The sequence below is a fragment of the Anser anser genome (assembly GCF_964211835.1).
Source record: "Anser anser genome assembly, chromosome: 13".
Lineage (NCBI taxonomy): Eukaryota > Metazoa > Chordata > Aves > Anseriformes > Anatidae > Anser > Anser anser.
This window is the reverse complement of record NC_139734.1, coordinates 13,769,574-13,789,003: the sequence shown is the minus strand read 5'-3', so window position 1 is coordinate 13,789,003 and position 19,430 is coordinate 13,769,574. Positions and strand designations below refer to the sequence as shown.

The following is a 19,430-nucleotide window of genomic DNA, read 5'->3' as shown; positions in this document are numbered from 1 at the left end:
AGCCACCTGCCCCTCCGCATGGCTTGGGCCAAAAGCAGCCGGGGCACAGCGACCCTCCCTCGGGCTGCCTCTGAAATCCAGGGGACGGCGATGGGGAGGTGGCGGGGTCCTGCCTGAGTGCCCCCGCTCGGCACAGCAGCTAGCGAGGGCTTTGCGGAGACGGCACCAAGGCACGAGCCAGCCCTGGCTCCCCTGCCCACGTGCGTGCCCGGCCTGCCTGGCACCCACACAGCAGCAGCAGAGCCGGAGGCACACGCAGGGGAGCAGCTCCAGCCTCGCTCGGTTCCCTCTGGTGCTCTCCCAGCTGGGCAGAGCCATCCCCCAGAGCAGAAAGGCCCCACACAGTGGTACAAACATCCATGGATGGCTGTGTGCAGGGCCTGGGCTCGTGGCAGCAGCGCCAGGCTCCAGGGTACTGCTTTTTGCTGCATTTTCTGAGCAGAGGACTGCCCTTTCAGGCTCGCAGGGAAGGGGGAAGTCCACCTTGGAGCCCCTAACACCTGGGAGCTGAGGTCTGTCCCTTCACCCAGAAACAAGCGTCCTTCTGACCCCAGAGCGCTGCATCCCTATCGCAGCACCTCGCCGGGCCACAGTTCAGGCGGTGGGAGCGGCGCAGACGTCTCCCTTGAGCCCACACCACGCTGGGGCTCCGGAGCCTCATTATCCTCCTCCCCAGCCGACACGTGGAGCCTGCGAGACTGATAACGGCGCCCGTGGAAGGCAGAGGCGCTGCCCGGGGCTGGCACAGGAGTCCTGGCTGCCACCCCCGGCCCTGCCCGGCCCCGCGGGGACGGGAGGCACCTACCTGCACCCAGCCGGCACCGGCCCGGGGAGGATGGGGCTGGCACCTGCTCCTAGGGCAGCTCGGCTTGGCTCAGGCCGCGGGCACTGCCCTGCACACACGCAGCAAGATAGGCACGGCCGCGCTCAGGGGCGCGTGTGGGGATACAGGCACAGCACACAGCCCGGGGGGTGCCGTGGAGCCGGGCAGCCCCTTCTCCTCCCCGCCGAGCCCCGGGGCAGGGCTTGCAGCTGCAGCCCCGGGGCCAAGCAGAGCCGATGGTGCGGGGCCCTCGCTGCTGACCGTGCGGTGACCCTGCTCGGCTGCCAGTAAACAAGGAGAGATGCCAAATCCACGCAAGATCCATCTGCCCTAAATTAGTTTATTTCGCAAAATAATCTGTCAGGGCTGATTTAGACCAGACCAGAATCTGGGAAATCATCTTCTCACATGGGTGCAGCCCACCTCCTGGCCCCGCTTCCTCTGCAGGCTGGTGCTGGAGCCTCTGGGGGATATCTCCAAGGTCTTTACCGCAGCCTGTGCCCCGAGACCTGGTGGCACGCTCCCACGCCATGCAGGGCAAGGCCACGGCAGGCTGGTGTCCTGCACCTAGGCACCAGAGGCATGGGGTGGGCCACCCTGGGGCACCGCTCCCTATTTTCCCGCTGACGTGGGAGGCTTGGCCGTGAGCGTGGGTCGAGGGCCTGCATGGGGCAGGGGGAAGGCTGGAGGGGCCTGTCCCCAGCTGGAGCAGAGGGCTGTGGCTCTGGTTGGCAGCTCTCCCACCGACCGCTCCACGCCAGCAGCGGCTGGCAGCTGGCCCAGCGGGGCACGCGGTCCTGCCCTGCTCTGCTCCCTCTCACGCCCCAGCTCAGGCAGCAGAGCACGGGCATTAAAGTAAGACGCAGCTGGGCCAACAGAGCAAAGCGGTTAAAAAACACTTAGAGTTTAATAGGTATAAAAATTGACATAAAAACACCAATCGTACAAAGGCAGACGAGTACGGACACTGACATGTCTATACTGCTGATATCTTCACAGGTGACTGAGCCAGATGCTCACACCTAGCGGCGCGGTTCCGGCAGCACAGGGCTCAGCGTGGGGCACGAAAGTGGAGTGGGGCCTCAGGCGGCTGAGCCCTGTGCTGCTGGAGAGCCCCAGAGCGCTGGCGGTACCAGGACGAGCCGCGTCCAGCCTCACCGCGCGGCTCCGGGCACGGTCACAACTGCGCCTACACAGCCAGCGCTTGGGAAGCACACAGAGGAGGTGACCACAGCCACACGGACAGACGAGACGAACGAAGCTGCACCATCACACGGGCCTCTTGTGGGAAGGAAAAGCAGCATTTCTGACAGCAGCTTCCACGGTGGGAGGGCCGTGCCGGTGTCACTGCCCCTCGGCAGGGGGGGGATTGCAGGGAGCAGCCCCGGGCCACCAGCTCGCCCACCCGGCCCGGGGCCTCGTCTCCGCAACCTCTGCTCCGCGAGGGGAAACGGCAGCGCACGGCCCGGCTCCGCGGGACTCTGGGCTCGCTCCCCGCGGGCTGGGGGATGCCTGTGCCGTGCGGGTTGCAGTCCCGTCCCAGCGCAGGAATACTGGCAGAGTCCTCCGAGTACCGGTGTCGATCGCGGCCGCCGCCTCCCTCAGACCGCAGTGGCCCCGGGGCTGAGGTCCAACTCGGGGTGGTGCAGAGGCTTCTCGGCCACGGCACGGGGCTCCTTCGCATTTTTCCCTTCCACGCTGTTCCGAATCCCGTAGCCAAAGTAAATCATAAAACCTGCAAGAGATCCTACGATGAGATGCACGGTAGCGGGCTGCCAGCCTAATGGCCTCTCCAGGGAGGCCCTGCTGATCGGCAGAAGCCAGAGAACCAAGATCACCCGCAGGGCCACCCTGCAGGCTGCCCAGCACAGATGCTTCCACGCACAGGCTCCTCTGCACATCCAGCAGACACGAGGCCACCATGCTGCAGCAGAGGGCAGACCCCGCACCACGCGAGCACCACGCTCCCCTCCAGGCCACCTACCCACGGCCATCCAGACGGCAAATCGCGCCCAGGTGCCGGCACTCAGCTGCACCATCAGCAGGATGTTAACGAAGATGCTGATGAGCGGCAGGAGCGGGAGGAAAGGTACCTGCAAGGGACAAGAGGTGCCACATCAGCCGTGCCCGAGGGACCTGGCTGGGACTGAGGATGCTCTGCCACCTGGGCACTTCCATGGGCTGCGCCTCGGAGAGCTGTGCCTCCAGGCCCTGGACATTTCTGGACGGTAAAAGCCCAGCAGCAAGTCCTGGCAGATCCTGCACCAGCCTTGGGTCCAGAGGGATGTAGACAACAAGCTCCCAGAGGCTGCACTCACTTTGAAGTTCAACCTCGCGTTGCTCTGCGGCTGCCTCCAAATGATGATGGTGGGAATGAGCAGAGCCACCACGAGCAGCACCAGGGCCGAGATCCAGCCCACATCGGCCTCCTTCAGCGCATTCACCTTGAGGGTCAGGACCACGCAGATGACTGTGATTAGGGTGGCTGCAAGAGAGGAGGCAGTCACTGTGCTGCACAGCGCGTGGCTGTACAGACCCACACCTCCCTGGCAACTCTCTGGGCTGTGGGGCTGAGCCACGACCTCCTCTTGGTCATCTACAGATCCTCGAACATCCACCCCAAAGCCTCAGCACTTTACCAGGAGGAACTCTCCAGCCTGGCAAGCCGAGAGAAGCCTGTGCTCAGCTGGGCTCAAACCCAGCTCCAACACCTACACAGACCTTGCTAAGCTGCCCTGTTCTGCCTGCACAATGAAACCACTGATGCATGGATCACCGGCTGAGCCTGAGCACTCTCAGGTCCCTTCCCGGGTTTGCAGGGACACACCGACACACCAACACGCCCTGGGGCAGTGCTGCTCTCCAGCAAGGAGCCAGCAAGCCCAGCCGTGTGGCAGGACGGGGCAGGCCAGGAGCATCAGCCGCTGCCTCCCACTCACTCACCGATGACGGAGACGCAGGCGTAGACGATGCGCCCCGAGAGCGCTGTGGGGGTGTCTGAGGACGGGTTGAAGAGTGTCGTCAGCGACAGCTTCTCTTTTTCCTTGGTGCCCATGGCAGCGATGGTCGGGTTCATGACAACCCTCTCCTCCTCATTCCCGTTCAGCTCCAGCATCTCCACGGCCTTTGGGGAGTTCAGCTGCCCGGACTGGTACCTGTACAGACGGGACCTGCTCAGTGCTGCGCAAGCTGGAGCAGAGCCTGAGGATATTCCCAGCCCGGGGACACGACACCACCCTCTGTACCCCTCCTGCGCTGCCAGCCCCATGCTGCTCCGCCAGCAGCCCCGTGGTGACCGCCCCACGGATGTGCCTGGAGGCACCACGCAGCCTCCATCTCACGGGCTTCAGCTGTGGCCACAAGCCCCGGGCTGGCTGCGAGGCCAGCGAGGAGCGTCCACCCCAAGGCGAGAGGAGGCACCCACCGGAGGATGAGCACGCACACGGCGACCAGGGAGTAGGCCAACAGCGTGCCGATCGACATGAGGTCCACCAGGTCTTTCAGCTCAAGCAGGAAGGCCATCACCGCTGCAACGAGGACGGGCAGCATGAGCACAGCCCTGGTCTGCTGGGGGACTGAGAGCAAGGTGGCCACCAGAAGCCTTACCTGCAAGGAGCCCGGAGGTGATAGTGGCCGAAAGAGGAGTCTTGGTGCGGCTGTTGATGCTGGAGAGGAACTTGAAGAGCAGCCCGTCTTCTGCCATGGCGTAGATCACGCGGGGCATGGGAAACATGGAGCCCAGCAAGCTGCCGTAGGGAGAGAGAGCTCAGGGCTTGCCGGATGGTGGCCAGACAAGCCGAGCCGTCTGCAGCCACCATCCAGGGAAGGAAAGGACCAGCTTGTGCTGGGAGCAGGACAGGAGCTGCATAGTGCAGACGCCCTGCTCAGCTGGGACACGTGCCCCCAGCCCCGCGGTGGGACAGGCGGCACCACGGATGGGGCTGGTCCTACCTGGTGGAGAGCGCGCAGAGCGAGCCGACAGCAACGGCGTAGCGGGCGGGCTCCCAGCCCACTGCCTTGAAAGCCTCGGGCAGCGGGCTCCCCTTGTCCAGAAGGAAGTAGGGCACCATGAGGGTGAGTGCCGCAGAGACCCCGAAATAGGCCACGAAGCAGATGAGGAGGGACACGATGATGCCGATGGGGATGGAGCGCTGCGGGTTCCTGGCTTCCTCCCCTGCACGGAGGAAAGGCAGCGTCTGTTCCCATCCGTCCCCACTCTGCAGCGCAGCCCCGCGGCCATGCCCAGCCCTCTGCCCCCGCCTGCAGCTCCAGCTCCCTGCTGTACCCAGATCCTCCGCATAAGCGTGGGGGTAGCACCGCAGCCACGCTGCCCTCTGCCCTGAGCTTTGCACAGGTGTGCTCCCTGCGGCACCGCACCCCCCGGCGAGGGGCTCTGCGGTCGGCACAGGAGGCGGCTGCTCCAGGCAGCCCCGTGGGGCAGGAGGCTGGGCAGAACAGTCTGTACCAGCAACCTGCTAAGTAGATTCCTGGAGGAATGAGGGGAAATTAAGAGGGCTCCCTGCACGCCACCGAGTCGATTCTACGTGAACTTAGTCATTTAAAAGAACATTGCTTGAGGCTGTGAAATAAGCACGAGCACCAGCAATTCCCAGCACGGCTGCAGCCTCGTCTCTGCAGCTGAAAGGCTCCCTGCAGCCCCGGAGCTGCCCAGGCAGGTGGGGAGCAGCCCTGCTCTCCCCATGCCTCACAGGGAGCCCCGATTCCAGGCCTTTTGTGCTGGTGCAGCTGGGAATGGAGTTGCCACAGCAGCGAGACGAGCCATTTCCCATGGCCAGGAGCGAGCACCGTGCTCCCTCCCCACGAGCTGCCAGGAGCCGCACTGGGAGCAGCTCACGGAGCCGTGCCCTGCTGCCCCCGCTCGAGGCACTACCTGTGGTGGCGATGCAGTCGAACCCCACAAAGGCATAGAAACACGTGGCGGCACCAGTCAGGATCCCTTCCAGCTTAAAGGGGACAAACCCTCCGGATCCGAAGTCTTTTATTCTGGAAGAAAGGAGCAGAGCGGGTGAGGCTGCGGCGGGGTGCACGGCACCCTCCTGCACGCGTGGTGCTCCAGGGGACAGTGCGGTGCCAGCCCTGCGCTGCGCACTGGCTGGCCGGACCCCCCGCTGGCACATCTGCTCTCCTCACCTGACCTCCTCATCCGGCACGTCTGGGAACACGAGATCGAGGTAGTCCTGCTCCGTGAGCTGCCAGTTCTTGATGTTTCCCTTGATGAAGCCGGCAATGATGACGAAGCCCAGCACCAAGAGGTTCACCGCCGTGAAGATTTTGTTCACCAGAGCGGACTCGCTGACGCCGAAGGCCAGCAGCGCTGTGGGGCAGAGGGTGTGAGCGGTGTCGCACCTGCACCATGTCACCCGCGGTGCCACGGAGCCGCTCCCGCACACTCACCAGTAAGCAGCGCGATCAGGATCAGTGCAAAGAAGTCCGGGCGCTCGGCCAGCACCCCCGGCACATGTACCGTGGTCTTATTCATGAAGAAAGTGGAGATGTGGTTGCCGATGATGTTGTCAAACGCTGCGCTCCAGGCTCGGGCCACGCTGGCTGTACCTGGCCGACGGCAAAGCTGCACGTTGGTCCTGGCACGTGGCAGCACCGCTCCCCCACCCCAACACCAGCTCCTGCTGAGCCCCAAAGCACCCATCCCGCACCCTGCTCCCGCACTCCTCAAAGCTCCGCTCGCTGGGGCTCCATCGGCACGGTGCCGGCATGCTTCCCGTGCCCGCCCGGCAGAGCCACGTACCTATCACGTAGGACAGGATGAGGTTCCAGCCGGTCGTGAAAGCCCAGATCTCGCCGACTGTCACGTAGCTGTAGAGGTAGGCAGAGCCAGTCTTGGGGACGCGGGCCCCAAACTCTGCGTAGCAGAGCCCAGCCAGTACCGAAGAGAGCGCAGCCACCAGGAAGCAGAGGACGATGGAGGGACCAGCCCTATCCTTGGCCACTTCCCCGGCCAGCACGTACACGCCAGCCCCCAGCGTGCTGCCCACCCCTAGGGCTATGAGGTCCAGCGTGGAGAGGCAGCGAGCGAAACGCGTCTCCTCGGAGCTCAGATCCACCATGCGCCGGCGGATCAGCTTCTTCCCAACGCTGCTCATTTTTCCCCCGAACATCTTGTCCTCCGCAGGTGGTGCTCAGCCGCTCAAAAACCCTGCAAGAGAAGCCACCGTAGGAGCGTGAAGCTCAGAGTCCTGCGTGGAGCCGAGGCCAGACGCAGCAGGAGCAGGGCAGGCGGCGGTGCCACCAGCAGCCTGGAGGAGCTGTAGCTCTGACTTGTCAGCACCGAGCCCCAGCCACGCTGGCGAGGCAGAGGCCGTTTGGTTCCCCCCGTCGCGGTGTGGGGCTGCGCGCACCCCGCCTGCACCGCTCCCACGCCAGTCCCCAGGGGCAGGAGAGCGAGCCGGAGACAAACCCAGCGAGTCCGTGCTGGGAAACAGACTGCTTAGACAAACACTGTGTGGTCCGTGCCCCGGGGCTCCGGGCACGTCCCAGAGCTTGCCCACTGTCTCTGAGCAACTCCCCGCTGATTTGGCAGCCCAGAGATCCCTCGGCCCAAACTTGACTGCTGGCGCATCCTCCCGGCCTGGCGCGTGGGCGTGCGCAGAGGCGATGGCAGGGAGACAAAGCATTCCTCCAGCCGAGGATTCGGCGTGCTGGGCTGAGTCACTGGGACGCGGCGATTCCTCCCAGCATCTGCACTGCACCCTCGGCGGGGATGCGCGGCCGGGCAGGCAGCGGGCACGGCTCGCAGCCCCCAGCGCACGACCCTCGTGTGCGGGCGGCCCTTGCCGAGCACCCCGCACGCTCACCGTGGGCTTTGACCCTAAACCTGCCGCTCCCCCAAGCTCCCCACTCCCGCCATCCCCAAACCCCCCGGCACACGGGCACCCCACAGGGTGGGCAACGGGCACAGAGCGAGGGAAGGCGCCAGGAAAGCGGCTCCCGATGCCCGCCAGCGCCTGCTCGGCGCCGGCTGTTCCCTTCTCCCGCACCGCACCTCGGCAGGGCCGTCCCGCGGCAGGGACCAGCCCGGGCACACGCTGCCAGCGCCCCGCGGGCCGCTCCCCGCGCTGGGGATTACCGGCGTTGCGTTCGTCGCCACCGGCTCAGCCGCTTCCCCGTGAGCAGCCGGCCAGCCCGGGGCTGACGAAAGCTGCTCCGGAACCGCCGGGTGCCGCTCCCAGCCTTGCCCAACGAGGCAGCCCCGCTCGGGACCGGGCCGGCTCTGAAGGGACGAGTGCCCCACCGCCGGCACCCTCCCCGGGACCACGTCCGAGCCGCTGCCGGGACGGCCCCGGCCGCCCCCCCCCCAGGCGCCGCCCGACTTCCCCGCGGGTTCCCCACGCCCGAGGCCGGCCCCGCAAGCCGCGGGCACGGCGGGAGCCCCGCTCCCCTCCGAGCGGCCGGGAGCCGGGGCTCGGGGCAGGACGGCTCGGGGCAGCCGCCAGCTCGGCGCTGAGCGGGGCGAGCCCCGAGCATCGAGCCCCGAGCCCGGGGCAGGCGGCCCGCGGCCAGCCCCGCCGCCAGGCTCCCGGCAGCGCGCACGGGGCCGAGGGCGGCCGGGGGAGAGCAGCTCCCGGCACCGGCACCGGCACCGGGCGGCTCCCGGTGAGGCGGCCCCGTCCCGGAGCCGTCCCGGAGCCGCCTCCCGCCCCGCTCCGTGCCCCCGGGCGGCCGCCGGTACCGGCCGCACGTGCTGCCGTGGCTGATGCAAGCGCGGCACCGGTTGCGCCAGGCTCCGCCCGGCCCGGCGGCGGCGGCGCCCGCTGCGACTCACCGGCGGCTCGGCTCGGCTCGGCTCGGCTCGGCGCGGCTCGGCGCGGCTCGGTTCGGTTGGGCTCGGCGCGGTCCGGCTCCGTCCGGCTCCGTCCCGCTCCGCTCGGCTCGCCCCGGGACTGCCGCCGCCGAGGAGGGCTGGGGGGGCGGCCCGGCTCCGCCCGCCGGATGCCGGAGCGCACCGCCCCGAGCCGAGCCCGAGCCGCGTCTTACAGGGAATTAAAAAAAAAAAAACAGTCCTAAGCGGCAGCCCTGCGATGGCCAGGTCCGGCTCGGTCCCCCCCCTCCTCCCCCCCCCCAGGAGCTCTCCAGCCTCAGCAGCCAAAGCCGAAGGGAGAGAAAACGCCCAGAGCGGCGGGGACCCTGCCTGCCTCGGGAAAGGCCGAGCGGCGAGAGGCGGAGGTCTCCCGGAGCCCGAAGGTGGCAGCGGGGCAGAGCCGGACACAGCCTGCCCCGGGCACGGAGGGCAGGGGCGGCACGGGGCGGCCGGCCCGGCCGTGGGGCACCGGGAGCGCGGGCAGAGCTCGGCCGGGGGCGCGTCGTGGGGAGCTGCCGCCACGTGCCGCGCAGGCGGCGTGTCCCGCTCGGCACCCACGCTGCTCCTCTCCCGCCTGATCGGTGGAGAAACTCTTGACAGCAACAGGCGGCTCTGCGCCACGGGGGACACCCTCTCGGAAAGAACTGTTGGGCGCTAACGCGCTTTCCCGTCGCAGAAGGGCCTGGCGTCGGGAGCGAGGCACGCGCCAGCCTCCCAAAACCCGGCTCCTGATGCAATCCGGCGCTGCCGCCTCGCTCGGGAGCGGTGCTGGGATGCGAGCCAGCCTCTCCCTGCCTGGGCGCCGGCAGCGCAGGCGAGCCCGGCTCCAGCACAGGAGGCTCGCAGCCGGGAGCTGCTGACAGCAGAGCGGGCAGGAGTGCCAGGCAGGGCCCCGCGGGGGTGCCTGCCCACCCGCCTCGCCCCGGCGCTCGCACGCACGCACAAGGGCCGGAAGACAAAAAGGCCGCGCTCGGAAAAATGACGAGCTCAAGGCAATGGAAACGGCACGGCGGCATCCTGTGCGCGCGGCTGCCAGGCCGTGATGCAAACGCTGCTCTCGCTCCCTCGCGGATGAATGAACCGTGTCCCAGCAACGCCCCTTCCCGTCCCCTCCCCGCTGCAGCTCCCCGCCAGCAAGGAAGCGGGCTCGAGATCAAGATGCAGAAATCCCCCACGGCCTCCCTGTTAGCGCCCAGGCGCTTCCTGCTACTGCTTGGGTTGCCGGCAGGGACCCGGCTGGGCCAGGCCAAAGCCCCGCGGTGCGTGGGCAGTGGCGCCACTGCAGGGCAGGTCCGGGGCGCCCTGGGGTGCAGCAACGCAGGGACGTGCTAGGGGAAATGCCCGGCCCTGCCGAGCAGAGGCTGAAGTGCCCGGAGCAGTGGCGTGGTGGGTGGCGACACCGGGACTCGCCCGTTCCCAGAAACCGTCTTACAGCAGCAGCCATCCGGAGGATGCTTTGGGGCAGGGAGCAGCACCGGGCACGGAGCAGGACAAACGCACTCCCAGCTCCCAGACCTCCCACGCAGCCCCACAGTCATCTTCACGGCACCCCATCCTCACCTCCCTGTCTAACGCGGGGCCCTCATCCGGCAGCACGGGCCAAGGGCTGGGGGCCTGCAGAGGCGCAGAGCAGCCAAGCACACGTCCCAACAGGAGCAGCAGGAAGGCAGGCAGCAGCAGGGTGCGCGTAGCCAGTGCTACACGGAAGCGCAGGTAGGAGGTAGCTCCAGGCCAGAAAGGGGCTGAAAGCCCTGCAGAAGCAGAGCTGAACCGGCCCGTGGAGCCCCATCCCCTTCCATGAGCAGAGCTCCGTGATGGAGCGTCCCCAAGCAGCCACCCCAGAAACTCGCAGCCACCCCAGAAGGGGCACAGGCTGCTTGTGGCACTCAAAGGCAGCCAAAAAGGCCAGCCTGAGATAAGAGGGGAGCAGGAGCACGCCAGCCTTCCTGGCCCAGCCCTGGGGCACTGCCAGCATAAAGCAGGACTCAACCAGGGCCTCACCCAGACGCGAGGCAGTTGGACGAGGCACCCACATCAACCTACCACAGACAGAAAGCAGCGTGGCAGGGCTTGCAAGCAGTGCTTGCAGCGCTGGCAGGCAGGAACGGGGAAGAACGGAGCCCCACGTGTTGCTTCCATGCCCTGCAAGCAAGCCACCAGTTAAACTGGGAAGAGGCAGCGAAGAGCTGCAGGAGCCAAATGTGCCATCAGCAAGCGCTGGCTCTTCCCACTTCCAGCACGAAGGTTAAGGCAGAAACCTCCCCATGCAGCTACGTGCCACCACCACGGCTGTCACCAGCACGTGTCCAAACATCGTGCTTAGAAGCTTCAGGTTTCTCCAGAAAGGATTCCCCAGGGCCAGGCCGTGCCTGGGTCCAGCAGCACCACCCACCTCCTCCCTGCGTGCGGCAGACCCACAGGCCGGTCTGGCAGAAGCAGCCGCAGCCTGGGACAGAGCTGCCCTTTCTGCCCGGCCCCTTGGGGAAGAACGGGCAGCACGGGGCGCTGACCCTCTGCCAGCAGACAGGAAGCAGCACTGAGAAAAAGAAAAAAAAGTTTATTTTAAATACAAGGAATTAAAACATCCATTTGTTCAAGTGCTCCACAAGTATCACTGGCCCAGCAGCTCAGGTGCCTGGACAAGTCGCTGTTGTGTCTGCCCCGTGTGCCAGCTGTCAGTCTCTCCCCACGACACCGCTCTCGTCCACTGCTGCATCTTCTGGCCGGATTCCTGGGGAACAAGAGCAGCATCACAGCCCTGTTGCTCCCAGCACTCAGCACCTGCCCCACAGGGAAGGCCACGAGCTTTGTCCCTTCCACCTGGCAGCCCTCACTGACACCGGCAAGGGATCACAGGAGCATCCCTGCAGCCTGCGCAGAACCAAGGGCTCACCCCGGCGAGGGGACATACCTGCTGCTCTGAGCTGAGCCTGCAAGGAGGAGATTGTCTGGCGATAGGCTTCACACTGGGCAGTCCTGTCAGCTGGGGGCAGGAGGCAAGTCAGCGGCTGGGGTCCTGCTCTACCCCCAGACAAGAAGCCGGCCCCCTCCCCACAGAGCTGCAGGCCCTGGGCTCCTGCCACAAGCACAGGAGGAGTCAGCCGTTCTGCAGCTCTCCAGCCCCAAGGCAGCCAGCCCCACGTACCGAGCTCGCCCTTCACTCGCTCCAGCTCGTCCTTTACACGCTTCAGCTCCTGGGACAGCTGATCACCTGCAGGCTGGCGAGGGCAGGGTGTCAGGGGGGTGCAGTGACCCATGGCCCAGCCCCAGCACAGGCTCTCCTGGCCCCAGACTGGGATGCGTCCAAAATATCAGGAGGTATAAAAATGACAATGGCACAAGCTGTAAGGGTTGTAAATCTTTCAAAACTTCCTTAAAAAAATTAACTAAACAGAAGCCTGTAGTGCCCTGAGCACTGGGGAGGATGTAAAGCCATGCAGCAAATGCACAAGGTCTTGTGTAAACACCAGGGAAAGGCCAGGACAGCTCGGGTGCCAGCTCAGAAATTGGCAGCCCCAAGGCAAACCACCTCCTACCTCCGGCACACCTGCCCCAAGCCCCAGGGTGCACCCAGGCGACCTCTGGCTCTTACCTGCTCAGCAGGGGCTGCCTCCCCACAGCCCGGAGCAGGGACGGGGGGCAACACGATGGGAGAAGGGGATCCCACGCACACCCACGTCTGGTCAGCCTTGCCTGTAAAAAGAGTCGTGTTTTCACTAGAAATGTAACTGCCACAGCCACCAGCCCTCCTCAGCCAGGGCACAGCGCTGCCCCAGACACGGAGCAGCAGGCCGGCAGCAGCCGTGAGCTGCTGGAGGGGCTCGAAGGCCTCTCTCTGGCTCCCTTGAGCAGGTTCTGCCCTCTGCAGGGAGAATCAGCTCCCACATGGCTGCTTGGGGCCAGCCAGCACAGGGAGGCAGAGAGCTGCCCTGGGCAGGGCAGGGCTGTCCCAGCAGAGGGACCAGCTTGTCCCAGCTTCCCTTTCCTCTGCAGGGCCCAGGACAGCTCACTGCGGAGCTGCAGTCCCTGGGGAAGGCAGCACGCCCTGCCCACAAAGCAGGCCGGGACATCCCCGGGTGCTCACGGTCAGTTAGGGCCCTGCAGCAAGAACGGCGCTCCCCAGCAAGCAGCTGCCCCGGCTGGCCGCCCACGTTTCCCAGCGCTCACCCCAAGCGAAACACAAAAACCTGACAGAACACAAGGCAGAAACACAGGCTCCTCCCGCTGGGGCATGCTCCCAGGACACTGGGTGTTCAGCTGGCCTTGAGCACTCCGGAGCCAGGAAAGGCTGAGCACGGGCTGCCTGCAGCAGGCCCTGTCCCGAAGGGCTGCGCTCCTGCGTGGGGCCAGGCCTCCGTCCTGCCCACCCACCCCACGCTGCAAACGGCCACGCTGGGCTCTCACCGTTTTCCTTCAGCTCTCGGGTCCTGTTGCACAGCAGCTCCTGGGTAGTCGATCCTGAAGTAGGGTCCAGGAAACCAAAAGGAAGAGCATCAGAGCCCTGCTCAGGGAGCGCCCCGACAGCAGCCAGGGCCGCTCGCTGTTCCACAGGTGAACCAGAGCACCGGGTTTGTTCAGGCTCTTTTCTGGGTGCCTCTCCAGGGAAAGGGACTTCATGCAGCCTTGCTGCTCTGCCTTTCGCTGCCCTTCCTCTGAGCCTAAGCACACACTGCCCCCTCCTGTCCTTTCCTCAGGATCAGCCTTGGACTCCGCAGCTGGAAGCCGAGTGTCCTCCCCGGGCCTCCAGCTCTCCTCCTCCACGGTGCTGGAGCCCAAAGGGCTTCTGCCCAGACTCCCCCTTACCTAGGTAAGAGCGCTTGGGGGAAGCCACTCTTCCTGGCGGCCGCAGTCGGGAGCGAGAAGCCACGGTAGGGATTGCTGTAGAAAGCCTCTTCGAGGGCTGTCTGTGACCCGCAGCCTTGCCAGCAGCTGGAGGGGAAGAACATCAGGCGCAGGGACTGCAGCTGCGAGGCAGCTACACCATGCCGCTCCTGGGGCAGCCCTGGGCTCGGCCAGGTGCCCGTCCCACGGCCAGGGGCACCAGCACCGCTGCCCCCCCGCGAGACCACGGGGAGAGGCCGCAAGCCCCCAGGTCGCCAGCGCGTGTGGGTGGGAGGCCAGGCACCGCTCGCAGCACGAGTGCATCCCCCGGGATGCTTCCAGGGACTCCCCACTCCCCGTCCCTTCCCCATGCTGCAGCCCAGGCCTTCCTCTGCTCCCTTCTAGGTGCCACATCAGGCCCCCCCGAAGCTCCCCCGCCGAATTACTTTCCGTCTCCTTGTCCCGGGGGGTGGGTCTGGGTACGGCGGACGGCAGCGCCAGCTGCGGAGCCCCACCGGGGTGCTGCAGCCTGGGCTTGGCGGCCGGCTTCGGCTTCGTACCTGGGGGACGCAGGGGGTGTCGGGCACTGGGTGATGAGAGCACGGTGCCCGGAGCCGGGCTCCCTCCGGCTGGGCTCACCTGAGGGCAGGGGGAGCCTCGCTGCGGGGGCTCCCGGCCCCCGGCCGGCCCTGGGGGGCTCCCGCCCCAGCGATGCCCGCGGGCGCCCCGGGGACGGCCTCGCTGCTCCGCGCCCCGGGGACCGGCCGGGGGGCCCGGAGCGGCTCGGTGCGCCCTGCCCGGCCCCGCGGCGGGCGGCCCTGCGGGGCTGCGGCCGGGCGAGGCGGGAGCGGGGCCGCGGCTCCCCGGGCTCCCCGGAGGCGGAGGGCGGCGGCGGCGGCGGCTCCCCGGGGGCGTCCCCGGCGGGGGGCTGCGAGGGGCGCAGCGGCGCGGAGGCGACGGGCCCGGAGGCGACGGGCGTGGAGGTGACGGGCCCGGCGGCGGCGCCCCCCGGGGACGGCCCCGCGGCGGCGGCTCCCATGCGCAGGCGGGCGGCGATGGCGCTGCACTCCTCCTCGAAGAAGCTGAGGAAAAGCGGCGAGAGCGGCGAGCTCGGCCCGCCGACGTGCAGCAGCAGGTCGGGGCAGCCCGGGGAGCCGGGCCCCGCCGCCGGCCCCTCCGCCCGCCGCATCCCGGCCGGCCCGAGCCGCGGGCACCCCCCCCTCCAGCCCCGCCGCGCCCTCTGCCGGGCGGAGGCCGGCCCCGGTTTCCCCCCCCCCTCCCCGCCTCCGCCCTCCCCCCGAGCCCGCAGGACGAGGCAGAGACTTGGCTTCACAGTGGTTTAATGCGAACGGACCCGAGGTTACACTGGACGGGGGGGGACAGCCGCGTGGAGGCAGCCCCGCAGCGGGACACGCGGGGCGAGGGGAGCCCTCCCCAAGCGGGGGCCGGCGGGGACGAGGGACGGCGGGGGGACCTCCGCCGGCCCTGCAGCCCCAGCCGGCCCCCCGGAGCAGCTCCCTCCCGGTTTCAGCAACTCGTCCTCATCTCTCAGATCCAGCTCTCGCCCACGAGCAGCGGGTCCTCACCAGAAAACCCAGGAGACGCGACAGAGGCCTTGGGGGACGTGCTTGGCAGGAAGCCTGGCAGGGACGGGAGGTTGGCCACCGCAGGCCTGTGCCCCGAGAAAGGCTCAACCGTGCTGCCACAAAATGACCGAGCGTTGACCCCAGGAGGTCCCGAGCAGAGGCCAAGCCCTGCTCGATGCAGCTGTGAAAGCCAGAGGGGTCTCCAAAGGACGGCTCTGGTGCAGCAAGTCACAGCCTCGTGGTCCCTCCCAAGCTCTGGACGGTTCCCTGACCAGTCTCGTGCCTTCCCTTCCACATTAGTAACTGCCTAGCTCATTGGAGAGAAAAAACAAAACACAAACAAAAACCTATCAGTCCTTACCCTGCTCCATACACAAGCGCCTAGCCCAGGACTGACCTAGCACTTTCTGCCGTCCCTTTCCGGAGAGGTGGTGCCACCCTCGCTCTGAGCACCGCACCAGGCTCCTCCCGCAGCTGCCGCCACCGCTGCGCTGCAACAGCCCCCAGCCTCCTCCTGCTCCCTCCTCGGCCAGACGGATCCCCTCCCTTCTGCAGCTGGGGCACAGGATAAGGTCACCGCAGCTCAGCTGAACCGGGTGCTGCTGGCAACGCCACGGCACCAGCCCACGGCAGAGCTGCTGTGGCATTTTTAAAGCCTGGGCCGAGGCACCGCAGCACACGCCGCGACGGCCCGGGCTAGCCCAGCTTCCACACACCAAACTGCTCTCACAGAGCATCAGGAGAGCGCACGGCGTGGAAACCCCCCGAGCTGCCAGCAGCACGCGAGAAAGGAGGGGGATTAACACTAATACACCAAACAGGTCTGTACGCAGGAGGCTGAGAGCAGGGTTAGAGTAAGTCTTGGGTCTCAGCACTTCCAGACAGTGAGGAATGGGGATTTCATGCAGGGCGAAGGGGGTGGACGAGGGACCAACACACCCAGGCACCTATACTCACTGTTTTGGATAAGCCTTACTAAAACTCTAATACCTGATGCAATCACTGACCAACATGACAACTGCTATTCTTCAGAGTCTCCTGCAGAGATGCTTGGGGCTGCATGGACAGGGGAGTGAAGGTCATCTCATACCTTTCTGTACAGGGAGAGAGGCAGCTCCTACACCATAATGCCATAAGCAAGTTCCTGCTCCACACCTATACACACCTGCCGCTAGGTGCGGGACAACACATTCACTTGCATAAATCTTCATACCTTTAGGCCAAGACCACAGCCCAGTAGAACAAGCTGCTGCCAGTTACAAAAGAGGAAAATACTGAACAAACTGGGAGGTTCAAGAGAGGAAAAGCTGGTTCAGAGAAGACAGATTTAGTGTAAAAATAAATGTCATTTTTGCAGGAGGGAGGGTGGAATGGAGGAAGACAGTGCCAGGTGCTCCTACTGGCGCACTTTCCCTGGGACGTAATTCCTATCAATAGTCTCCTCTTGCAGGAACATATGTAAGCAGCGCTCGTTCTGTGCCAGTGGGTGTCCAGCAATTCTGGAAGAAAATCAGATGTGGAGGTTAGCACAGGCACCGCCGAGATCCCCACACACCCACTTCTGTGGGGAGAGAGCAAGGCAGGCCTCATCCACAGGCAGCCAGCCCCAAGCACAGCCCCGCTGGACTCAGGCCAAGGTCACCAGCTCAGTACGGCAGGGCCAGAAACAGATGCTTGAACAGAGCGCACACCCCACAGCATGCACTGCAGCAGATCACAACCATCCTGAGCCAACACTACCCAGGCAGCAGGTCTCTAACACAGCCGTTTTGCTAATACTTGCTTCTCTCTCAGAACAGAGCACTGAACACAACCTACACCGGGGGTAGGATTTACTTCAGAACTGTGGTTTCATTGCCTGGCTGCAGGCACCATCCTTTAGCACAGCAATTGCACGCAGCAGATCAAGACTCCTTCCTGGTCAACCCACAACCCTCTTCTGCCAGCAGTAGCTGGGAGGGCAAGCACACGGCAAGCCCAGGACATCAAGCTTACTTGTTAATAAACTGTTCTAGGCCCTGTCTCCGCTCCTCAATGAAGGACTCCTCAAAGATGCCTTCGTCTCCTCGGAAGGGAAGCTGTCGTTTCAAAGCTTTTCCAGGCAGCGGTGGCACTACAATCTGAAAGCAAAGAACCACTCCTGTCAGCAGAAGTGCCACCCGCGAGAGGGCATCCTAAATCACTTGACACTCATCTCCAGCACCACCACATGGCCAGAGATCAAGCCCAGCAGCTGCCCCACCACAGCCTCTCTTCTGGGCAAGACTGTCACTACAACTGCTCCTATAGGACCCACTTGCAGGAACAGGCAGGTCTGAGTGAGACCTCACCTTACTGTCTCGCTCCAGCTCATTCTTCAGCCATTCAAAGTCACTGTATCGTCTCCTCACGCATGACTCCTTCAATTTGAAGATCGGGAGGTTTGTCTGTAACGAAGAGAAGCAGTTAATTTGCAGGTTTGCTTCGGAAGCCAGATAGCATTTCAACATGCAATTGAAACCTGAAACTGCATTTAGAAAACCAAGCCCCCTGAGAAGAACGCATCACAAGAACACCCAGCTTCGTTATTCAGGACAGAGCACAAGCACCGAAGCCCTTCAGAATCAAGCAAGCACTTGCCAGGCTACTTGGAGCCAGCCATTCCCTCCCCCTCAAGTTACTATTTTGGGAACACGCACCCCACCCAGGGGCGCACACTGAAACCAGGGCTTACAAATGCAGACAAAGCTGATTTTTTTTTCTCCCCTGAGTTCACTCCATTTTGAGGTGATCTACGAGACAACTTCATGGCAGCCTGCAGAGCAGAAGAACCTCCTACCCGACAGTGGCGTTTCCATGGAAGAAAAAAGGGAGAAAATCTTGTCCCTGCGACTGCCCAAGGCCAGACCCGGCGCTACGATCTCCTCTCAGGACAGCCTGCCACCCTAACGGACGAGCAGCTTTTTCTGGTGGGCCCCGTGCCACCAGAGCAACTTGCAGCAATTCCCCTTCCTCCTCCAAAAAATTCTAAAGACTGACATCTACAGGGACTTCATCTTTGCACTACTGAGATGCTCTGAAACATTAAGGGAACTTAGGCAGCACAACCTGACACACAGCATACAAGTCCCCCTGCAACACATTTAACCATGTTCAGGGTCAGATCTGCAAAATAAAACCGTCTGCCTTCAAAGCCTCTCTGCGAGAGCTAGTTTCAGTGAGACTACGAGGCTCTCATCGCCGTCTGCCAACAGGCTGACGGAAACCAAGAACCAGGACAGAAAAAAAAAAGGAAATATCCAATTCTTCTGAAAGGCAGCGGAGACGTAGCAGTCAAATCATGCTGCGAACACAGGGCTGTGCCAGCACCATACCAGGCACTGGAGGTAACTCTCTTTTCGGGGGAAGCTCCGTTTCGCTTGCTTCGGCTGTCAGATGCGGAGCCTTGAAGGGGTCGCAGCTCAGCCTGGTGAGCTGCTCCACCCGCCCCGCGCTCTGCCGAACGACACAATTTTGGTACAGTGACCAAGTTCCCTCCCGGGGGTAACGAGACCGCCCCGTACGCGCCAGGCGGTACCGCGGGCACGTCCCGGGACGCTGCCACCTGCGGTCCCTCCCCGCGCAAGATAACCAGCCGCACGCAGCCGCGGCCTGCTCGGCACCTCCCGGCGGTGCCCGAGCACCGGGCCCGGGGCTGCCTGAGGGAGGAGGAGCAGGAGCAGGAGCCGGGCCGGCACCTCCGGCCCCTCCCGCGCCCCGCTCCCCGCCGCAGGAGGCCCCCGCGGCCCCGCCGGCTGCCGGCGCCCTGACCTTGAGGCCGGGCCCGCCGACGAGCCGCTGAGGAGCCGCCCGTCCCCGCCGGGGCTCGGCTCCCGGGGCTCCCCCCGCGGCCCTCCCCCGGTCCCCGGCCTTCCCCCGGGCCTCGTCCCGCCGCCGTCCCCGGTCCCCGCCGGGGGCCGCACCCTCATGCGGAGCTCGTAGCTGGTGTATCTGGCGCGGCCCATGCCCACGGTCTGCGGGTTGAAGATGTCGATCTCGAGGAAGTTGCTGGGCGGCCCGTACGCGTCCGTCAGGTCCTGCGGCTTGGCGTTCAGGCGCCGGGTGTCGGCCACCGCCGCCTCCGACATGGTGCCGCCGCCGCCGCCCCGCCCGCCTCGGCCCCGGCCCGGCCGCTGCCGCAGCCCGCGCGGCCCCGCCCGCGCACTGCGCCCCGCCGCCCGCCCGCCGCCTGCATAAACCGACGCTTATACAGGGTCCCGGGCCGCAGGCTCCGCCGCCCCGCCCGCGCATAGCGCCCTGACGCCCGTAGGCTGCCTGCATAACGCGGCGGTTATCCATGGTTCGGGGCCGCTATCCACCGCCCGTCTATAGACATTCATGGTGC

The 19,430-nt window shown here is 65.4% G+C and overlaps 3 protein-coding genes across 5 annotated transcripts; all 3 read right to left on the bottom strand.

Annotated features, from left to right (window-relative positions):
• Nucleotides 1–1,707: 1,707 nt before the first annotated feature.
• SLC7A3 (solute carrier family 7 member 3) lies at nt 1,708–8,818 on the bottom strand. 2 transcript variants are annotated; one of them, XM_083797955.1, is made up of 12 exons: nt 8,625–8,818; nt 6,591–6,998; nt 6,239–6,397; nt 5,975–6,158; nt 5,715–5,827; nt 4,775–4,997; nt 4,430–4,569; nt 4,248–4,350; nt 3,767–3,978; nt 3,142–3,308; nt 2,808–2,916; nt 1,708–2,558 (listed from the first exon to the last, which is right to left on the bottom strand). In XM_083797955.1, the coding sequence occupies exons 2-12, from the start codon at nt 6,958–6,960 to the stop codon at nt 2,425–2,427; spliced, it is 1,914 nt and encodes a 637-aa protein (XP_083654081.1). In that variant the 5' UTR covers nt 6,961–6,998; nt 8,625–8,818; the 3' UTR covers nt 1,708–2,424. The 2 variants fall into 2 exon arrangements, with proteins under 2 accessions (XP_083654081.1, XP_083654082.1); XM_083797956.1 differs by lacking the exon at nt 8,625–8,818 and adding an exon at nt 7,929–8,150.
• Nucleotides 8,819–11,197: 2,379 nt separating this feature from the next.
• Nucleotides 11,198–14,715, bottom strand: LOC310881134 (uncharacterized protein). 2 transcript variants are annotated; one of them, XM_083797981.1, is made up of 8 exons: nt 14,121–14,709; nt 13,928–14,041; nt 13,464–13,589; nt 13,065–13,118; nt 12,253–12,353; nt 11,806–11,878; nt 11,572–11,643; nt 11,198–11,391 (listed from the first exon to the last, which is right to left on the bottom strand). In XM_083797981.1, the coding sequence occupies exons 1-8, from the start codon at nt 14,668–14,670 to the stop codon at nt 11,336–11,338; spliced, it is 1,146 nt and encodes a 381-aa protein (XP_083654107.1). In that variant the 5' UTR covers nt 14,671–14,709; the 3' UTR covers nt 11,198–11,335. The 2 variants fall into 2 exon arrangements, with proteins under 2 accessions (XP_083654107.1, XP_083654108.1); XM_083797982.1 differs by lacking the exons at nt 11,198–11,391; nt 11,572–11,643 and having other exon boundaries at nt 11,822–11,952; nt 14,121–14,715.
• An 89-nt stretch (nt 14,716–14,804) lies between these two features.
• On the bottom strand, nt 14,805–19,253 carry SNX12 (sorting nexin 12). The gene is made up of 4 exons (XM_083797986.1): nt 19,009–19,253; nt 17,398–17,493; nt 17,063–17,187; nt 14,805–16,566 (listed from the first exon to the last, which is right to left on the bottom strand). The coding sequence occupies exons 1-4, from the start codon at nt 19,171–19,173 to the stop codon at nt 16,464–16,466; spliced, it is 489 nt and encodes a 162-aa protein (XP_083654112.1). The 5' UTR covers nt 19,174–19,253; the 3' UTR covers nt 14,805–16,463.
• Between the last annotated feature and the right edge of the window lie 177 nt (nt 19,254–19,430).

What these genes read in the sequence shown, in the direction of transcription:
- SNX12 (XM_083797986.1), bottom strand. Translation starts at nt 19,173, where the DNA reads ATGTCGGAGGCGGCGGTGGCCGACACCCGGCGCCTGAACGCCAAGCCG. An exon ending in GCTACGAGCTCCGCATGAGG is followed by an intron (nt 17,494 to 19,008) that starts GTGCGGCCCCCG and finishes TCTTCGTTACAG; the next exon opens with ACAAACCTCCCGATCTTCAA. An exon ending in CTAGAACAGTTTATTAACAA is followed by an intron (nt 16,567 to 17,062) that starts GTAAGCTTGATG and finishes ATTTTCTTCCAG; the next exon opens with AATTGCTGGACACCCACTGG.
- SLC7A3 (XM_083797955.1), bottom strand. Translation starts at nt 6,960, where the DNA reads ATGTTCGGGGGAAAAATGAGCAGCGTTGGGAAGAAGCTGATCCGCCGG. An exon ending in CATCCTGTCCTACGTGATAG is followed by an intron (nt 6,398 to 6,590) that starts GTACGTGGCTCT and finishes GCCGTCGGCCAG; the next exon opens with GTACAGCCAGCGTGGCCCGA. An exon ending in CCTGATCGCGCTGCTTACTG is followed by an intron (nt 6,159 to 6,238) that starts GTGAGTGTGCGG and finishes TCTGCCCCACAG; the next exon opens with CGCTGCTGGCCTTCGGCGTC.
- LOC310881134 (XM_083797981.1), bottom strand. Translation starts at nt 14,670, where the DNA reads ATGCGGCGGGCGGAGGGGCCGGCGGCGGGGCCCGGCTCCCCGGGCTGC. An exon ending in CCGAGAGCTGAAGGAAAACG is followed by an intron (nt 12,354 to 13,064) that starts GTGAGAGCCCAG and finishes CTCTTTTTACAG; the next exon opens with GCAAGGCTGACCAGACGTGG. An exon ending in AGGCAGCCCCTGCTGAGCAG is followed by an intron (nt 11,879 to 12,252) that starts GTAAGAGCCAGA and finishes TGCCCTCGCCAG; the next exon opens with CCTGCAGGTGATCAGCTGTC.